Source organism: Montipora capricornis, chromosome 2 (genome assembly GCF_036669925.1).
Source record: "Montipora capricornis isolate CH-2021 chromosome 2, ASM3666992v2, whole genome shotgun sequence".
Lineage (NCBI taxonomy): Eukaryota > Metazoa > Cnidaria > Anthozoa > Scleractinia > Acroporidae > Montipora > Montipora capricornis.
Window position 1 is genome coordinate 33,242,246 of NC_090884.1, and position 7,500 is coordinate 33,249,745.

Sequence of the window (7,500 nt, forward strand, 5' to 3'; positions counted from 1 at the left end):
CCACCTGAATTTTCCAGCTATCTATTATAGAGACAATTGCTCAAATTCAGTTGTTCCGATAAGTGCGAGGATTGCTTTTCCTTTTTAAACTTTCACCTCTTATGGAAAGTATAAAGAAGTGGCAATTGACCGGCTTCTTGAAGGATTGATAGCTCAGTGGTGGAGAAGTGTGCAACGCAATCGCACTTGTTTACATGTCTGCTTTTGTTTTTGTTTGTTAAACAACTGAAATAACAACAACAACAACAAAACTGATGCTCACTTAAGTTGAACTTGTTTCTTTAACTGTGATATCGTTTGCCAAGAAAATCACCACATATCCGCAGTTGTACTTGCGGACCGTTTCAATATATTGTTTCCATTATAAGATTTATATCTCTTTTTTCGATCTATCGACGGCGCTTAAGAGATTTTAATGCCGCATCTTGTTCGTAATCACAAGGACAGTACTTTAACTTTTCTGGCACTGCTCTCCAGTGGTTTAAACTGCCTAAAGCCACGATTTCTTCCAGTGAACTTATTACCAGTTTTAAAACTTGGACACCTTCAATTTGAGGTTTGTCTCATGCTGTTATGTGTTCTCATCGGGCGGCAATAGATTGCACCAAGTCAACCACATTGCTGAAGTACTTGGCGACACCGCAATACCAGAAACCCCATGCCCGTGATCAACAACTGTTGTGAGACGGCAACTATAATTCATAGTCCTTATCCAAGAAGACTTGAAAGTCTGACCATTTGCATAAGTACTGGTCCGGCCGGATTTGAAACTTCAACGGCCTTTCACACAGTGTCCGATGCTCAGCCAATTACGCTAGCCGGTCGGCGTTGAGTGATGGGTTTCGTGAGCGTAAGAGCCCAGAATGATCGATGTCTGGGCCTAGTTTTTTTCAAGTACACTGGACCAAAATGACACGCCACAGTTCTTTAAAAGTTGCATGTTGTATGCAGATGACACATCGCTGTGAACATTGTTACTCTTACAGGATATATGAAAGGAACTGCATATCTCGTAATTAAAAGCATGCCTCCAAGTTAGACGAGACAAATAAGTACTGCTAGATTGGTTTAAATTTACGTGAGTTCACCTAAGCAGGATATTCCATCAGAGGCCAGTCGATATCCAATACCACACGAACAAATGAAGCTCCCTGGGGTATTCGTGCAAATCTGACCACAGTCTGACGAAATGTGCAATCGGAAGTCTCCAGGAACTTGCAGCTGGTAATAAGGCATTGAAAATAATGCTACTGATGACATTGGTGTGCCTGTAAGATAAAATCATGCATAGAATTAACTTCCGTAATTTCTGACGTTTGGGTAATCTGGGAACGAATTAGTCAGAAATTGATATTCTGATGGCACGATTCAGAGGCTAGGTTCGGTCATGTGATTTGGGTGACTACGGTTTTTGGCGGGTGATATTCTGTTATTCTACGTCAGTCAGTCCTCGTGGTGGCTTTCCTTTTTTTTTTTTTGATTATCGTAGGGTAATGTAGGTGTTACAGCTTGAAATTAAATTCAGGTCCATTTAAATTTAAATGAAACTAGGGGAATTTAATTAACCTAGGTTATTTATCAACTGTTTGAAAAGGGATTTTCTTTATGGGCTGTGGTTGAAAAAAAGGGGCACCGTTTTTTAGGGGGGTTGAAAACAAAAAGCCAAAAAATCTCTTTTCCCTCCTCCCACTTTCCCCTCTACTCTCTTCCTTTCTTTTCTTACTCCCTTTCTGTCTGTCCCTATCCCTCTTAACCTTCCATCCCCTGATCCATTCGTCATACCTATCACTACTTCATGTACCCTTGATCCACTCAATTCTAATGTGTACATGAGAGAGAGAAATCGCTTTGAACTGCACTTACCGAGTCTTGAACTGGGCACCTCTGAAAGCTAACTAATTAACCGCTAAACCACACAGGACTTGGACAAGCAGTCAGCATTAATTTTAATAGCAAATACTTTTCTCCTGGTGCAAGAGGGCCCAGACTCTTCTCGTTCATAGTAAATTATGCAAAAGTTTACTCGTGGGCAATGCGAGGCCCTGTACGGTTCGTAAAATGGCTAACACAAGTTGTGTTGATTCAGAGATATTCTACCAAGAATTGGGTGACAAAAGCAAGCAAAATAACCCTTTATATTGACGCCAATTTTTACAACGATGCAGTGACGTGATTAGAAACACGTAATGAAGACAGCAAGGAAAGAACAAATCTGACAAGTCAAGACGTAGCAAATATCAAAAGAAAAGGCAGGGGCACCCAACGTCAATTTTCGGAAAAGATTTGAAATCTAGAATTTTCGGAACATTTGTTGTCAAATTTCTTGCCTGCCTGCCTGCCTGTCCTAGGATTTTCGAACATCAAAAAACTGGTATAATTTCTCATTTTTAACGGATTTTTACCCTAAAAAGGTCACCTAGAATTTTCGGGAGCCTTTTTCCGGCTGAAATTTTCGAAAAGGTAAGTTTTGATCCCTATAATTTTCGGATCACTAGACTTTCAGCTAGGAAATCCGAACAGATGAAAACTTTTTAGGGGATAAAAATATGCTAATATCTACCGTTGAAATACCAAAAAACTTTTAACAATGCTATGTTTAAGTGGTTTTGAACTATATTCTCGTTGGGTGTCCCTGAAAAGGATGGAAACTGGAGGGTGGCAAAATATTATCCAAGAACGGAATATAAATTGTTCAAAAATGTCAACTACACCAATTTCTTTGCCAAACCCATTCGAATATTGCGCACAAAGGAAGAGACAAGATGGACTCTTTTTGTCACTCTGCTCGATACACTAAGAACAAACGTCGATCACCAGCAGGCAAAAACAGCCTGTGCTAGCCCCTATTCAAGCAAGAGAATTCCTAACACATTTGCAAATGGACCTAATGGACCTTAGAAACTTACCATGTACATGTTCATGTCATTGTAAACACAATTCGATTCTCCACATGATTGATCATTTCACAAAATATTCAGTAGAAGAAGAAGAACCTAATCGCGCTTGTTATTCACTTATCAAGTCAACGAAGGAGATAAGGACACCTCAACAGAAAAAATCAAGAAACACACAAAGAAAATACAACAAGCAAAATGACAAACCCAATACTATTTCATTCCAATTCATGATCAACAACTTTGTCAAAATAAAAATTAAGTGGACAAAAGGCCATTACAACCATGCACACTTCTTGGTAAAGTAACTGAAAAAGAAAATCGATTTATGAAAGTTGTAACCAAATTTGGAATTATCGACACTTGGATTGCATGCGCACCAAAGAGACTACAAATTACTGAAGACATGAATGAGTTATTAGACACAACTAAAACAATAAGTTTCACTGCCACATGCAAAAATACACTTGACCAGTGGCACATGATGTACAAGAGGTGCAAAAACAAGAAAACAACTTCTCCTTGTTCAACAACATACAAGTAATGACTGTTTATAAGGTTACAAACTTTGTGGAAAACCAGACAAAAAAAATTGAATTTGAGTTCAAGTACTTATAACCACAAAGGGGGTTTATACTGAATTACATTTGTACGAGTAACTGTACATCATTCAATAATCTACCTTCAAAAAAGTCAATTGTTTTTTTCCTTCAAAAACCAGAAAAATAAAAATAAAACAAAGTCACATGAAGGTAAATTCTTTTAAATTTCTCGTGTTAATGGAGTCAGAATTAAATAATTGCGCGATAAAGCGGTTCACGCAAGTTTGCGTTAACTGGCATATTACTACATTTTTTTTTTACCTTTTGGAAAGAATACTAGCTTGGAAATAGGAACGAAGAGAAGGCAAATATTTTGACGAGACGAGGCAATCTTGTGAAATCTAACTCCTTTTACCGTTAACAGTTCTCTTAATGGGTTAATTACGGAGCTCATCGATGCACGGACAGAATTAAAGAACGGGTAAATGGGCGAACGTAGTCACCTGCTGAGACAGACATCGACATTGCCATGGACGCAGACATGGTGGGCATTGGCATGAGCATTGGCATGGAAATGAAACCGTTGTAAGAACTGCATTCATTCACATCTGAAACAAGAAGAGAAGGACTCACTTCATCAGTCTTAGTTTATTTCTAGGTCGCTGAGAGAAAAAGACCAGAAGTCTCTATCGTGGAAGGAGTCCATCACCATAGAGTGTAAGCTTTTCTTTCCAAAGTGACTGCCGCTCTAGTGTGGATAGCTACGAATATGGTATACACTGCATTCGATGACTTTGGGTCTCCGTCTAATGTCAGGAATGTCACCCTCCCTTGGCCCACATGCACACAAAAGTTCACTTTTGCGCTGATTAGCTGGCGACTCAGCCTCTTTGAGTGGAATAATAATCTGGCCACTGATTTGTGTAAATAGGGAACTTAAGCAACGTCAAGGGCGACGGCAAGGAGTGGCGTCGTCTCAAAATATAAATTCGCGTTATTTGAATCGCTTCGAGACTATTTCAATTTTATTTAATATGAAAAGGGTGTGGTAGTTCCTCAAAGATGACACTGGTCCGAACGGCACTTAATTTACTGGAGAAAATGAAAATTTATCCTTAGGTGCTGACGTTATTCATAAAACCTCAAATTGTTTTGGTGACGACAGCAAAGAAATGTGAAAAGCGCACGTGCAGGGAATGCAGAGCTATTGTTTTTGCCCACTAAAAATGCAAATTTGTGACGTTTTCGTTGCCGTCGCCGTTGTTGTTGCTTAAGCTCCCTATTGAGTATGACTAAAACCTATGCCCAGGCACCAGAGTTGTGCAATTAGGATGTACTCTCTTCTTCATAGTTGAAAAAAAAAATACGAAAGGGAGGTCATTGATAGTTGTGCAGTTGGTATAGAAGTCTTGAAAAATCTTGACCGGCTTGAAGGACGTGCAGTAACCTTGATATTAAATTTCGTTTTGCTTTCGTAGATATTTTATAGCAAGATGAGGTAGTATATGACTTCAACGCAGGTCAATTCAAAGCTGATAAAATTGGACAACCAATAAAAATGCCCAAGGGCTAGAGGATAGTGTCTTTTCTAATTTTAGCTGGATTTTTGTCCGAACACACCTTCGCAATAAGTAAACCAAGGTGGTGCAAGAGAAAATCCAGTTCCGCAAATACCGCCAGGACTAAACTGCCAATCACTCGTTGAAGTAATTCCTGGTGTGGGTGGTCCATCATAAGAGCAGCCTTGTCCTACTACTGCGCCACGATCTATCAAAATGGCGTAGGTACCCTTCATACTTATGGCTGCATAAGGAATTGCAAACAGTAGAGTTATCTGATCACTGCTGATTGTGGCAAGCGCAGAGAGTGTGTCAACCTTGTAAACTGTTTGGCCACCAATAACGAGCCTAATGTAGGATGTCGATCTCGGCTTCTTTATCTAAAAAAAAAAAAAAAGAATGTAAATCACTTAAATCTGTCTGAGGTGAGGGTAAGGATCTTACGAGAAACGTAAAGAACTTCCTTATTAAATCATGAAAACATTAAGGAGGAAAATGGATATGATGATGTTGAATTCTAATTCACAAATCTGATATGGTAAATAGTTAAGAGTTTAAGAAAAAGGCCAGCTTTTCTCTAACCTCGCCTGTCACCTTTTCCTTGTAGTGTATTTCCATCTGGTTTTCTCATCTCTTCTTCAGTTCATTATGTGTTTGAAATTATAATGATACTTTTATTTCTCACTTGTTTAATCTTTATCCCTCATCTTACCATTCGGTCAAATCGTATGCTGAACCACAAAAAGTCAGGTCCAGTTTTACTGACGGGGTTTTTCGGCTGTCGGCTTTCGGTTATCACTCGAGGTGTGTTACCTGGAAAAATAAAATTAAAACGGTGGTATTCTCCATGATGCCAAAAATATGTTTGCTTATCATCAGCACTTGTTTTCTTCCTCTTTTTCACATTTGTTCATAAGTGTGGGCTAAGTGCATAACAATTGTGCAAGTTTGCTTTCACAATTTACATCGCCCCATTTTTACTCAGTCTAATTAACAATTAGATTATGAGCTCGAGATTTCTATGAGGTGTGTTCTGCGGGACTTTGTAATGACGCATTTTGTAATAAGTTACGCATTTTTTAATAACTACTGCGGCATTTTGTAATAATGTGCGCATTGTGTAATAACGTGTGCAGCATTTTGTAATAAATCCAACCTACGCATTTTGTAATAAGGGCTGCAGCATTTTGTAATATTTGTAAGTGTACGCAAATTGTGTCTGACGCAAATTGTAATGAGGTATCACAGGGCACAGAGGAGTCGGGATTAAATGCACAGCGCTAATCACCTTTGTCTACTGTAGAATCAGGGGTTTTACTAGAAGCCGGAACCCGGGTACAGGAACCCGGGTACACTGAGTACATTACCCGCCATTGCTCTATGTCCACAATTATCATTTATAGATGTCAGTTGTGAAATCACTCCTATATATATGTCCAGCCTTTTAAAACACGACATGTGCTGATTGCAAACGAATCAAGCAGGATGGCTGTTTATACCACGTGTTTTTTTTATCACTTTGGCTATCCTTAAGGGTTTTTCTGCAAGGATGTTTGGCTAGCAGTGCCCATGATGAGGTTGCTGCGCGCAAACTGTATCAGTTTTGAAAGGGGAAAATGTCCGTTCTGGCGAGTGCAATTCACTCTACGGGATTTTTTTTTTTTTTTTTGTCGCTTCTCCTTTGCACTTTTTTTTGTTTAGTCACCCTCCCTTGCTTTTTATTTATTTTATTTTTTGCTTTTTCCCCACCCCGGGCCCCAACACTTTTCTAAAGGTCCGTCCCTAATGTCGTCACGCAACGCTCCTCTCGGAGAGGCGCCGCTGTGGCGCTGTTTCGGCGTGTGACGAGAAATCTAAAACCGTTTTTTTAAAATTTCGAAACCATAAATCAACACAATTTTATTACTACTCAGTGTGGCGGTGAATAGTTCTTCTTGGCACTTTTCTAGTCTCAACTTAGCCTGAACTTGAGATGTTAGTCTCTGCAGCGTCTGAGTTTTACTTAAACACCAGCCAGGCACTGCAGACAGACGGATTTACGATGGCAGACACATTTATTTCTCACGGCTACTGATTATTCCCATGAGCATTTATAGACTTTACAGCCAATAGAAATTTGCAGGATATTTTCCCCGGGAACATCTGAGCCAATTGGATAATTTTACTAGTCTCAAAAGTAGAATTCAGGGGTATTCCTGTCAGCCGTTACTTTTTAACTCGACTGATGAGGCCGATGAGCTGGATTCAAAATGTTTTTCAGTATTCATCGGTTGTTGTTGCTCTTTTGCTGTATTCGCCCGTTTGGCACAAAGTGGAGGCAAACAAAAGAAGAAACGAGATACGTTTACTCACACAGTTGATGACGATAAGTACGAGACTTTGTTACTGTACTTCTTATCAAGGGAAAATTTCAAGTGCCAGTAGCGGAGCGGACGAGATCACAGAAAAGTGCCGTGGTCCAGTTTTGGAGAAGGAAAGAACTGTTTACTCTGGGAAACGATGAAA

The 7,500-nt window shown here is 39.5% G+C and overlaps 1 protein-coding gene across 1 annotated transcript in view; it reads right to left on the reverse strand.

Annotated features, from left to right (window-relative positions):
• Positions 1–7,500, reverse strand: part of LOC138019087 (uncharacterized) — a 39,621-nt gene that overhangs the window by 10,073 nt on the left and 22,048 nt on the right. Inside the window, exons 7-10 of the mRNA XM_068865756.1 lie at positions 5,708–5,808; positions 5,057–5,375; positions 3,940–4,044; positions 1,089–1,268 (exon numbers count right to left, since the gene is read on the reverse strand). Of these exons, the coding sequence (XP_068721857.1) occupies positions 1,089–1,268; positions 3,940–4,044; positions 5,057–5,375; positions 5,708–5,808 (705 nt within the window). The remainder of the gene's footprint in view (positions 1–1,088; positions 1,269–3,939; positions 4,045–5,056; positions 5,376–5,707; positions 5,809–7,500) is intronic.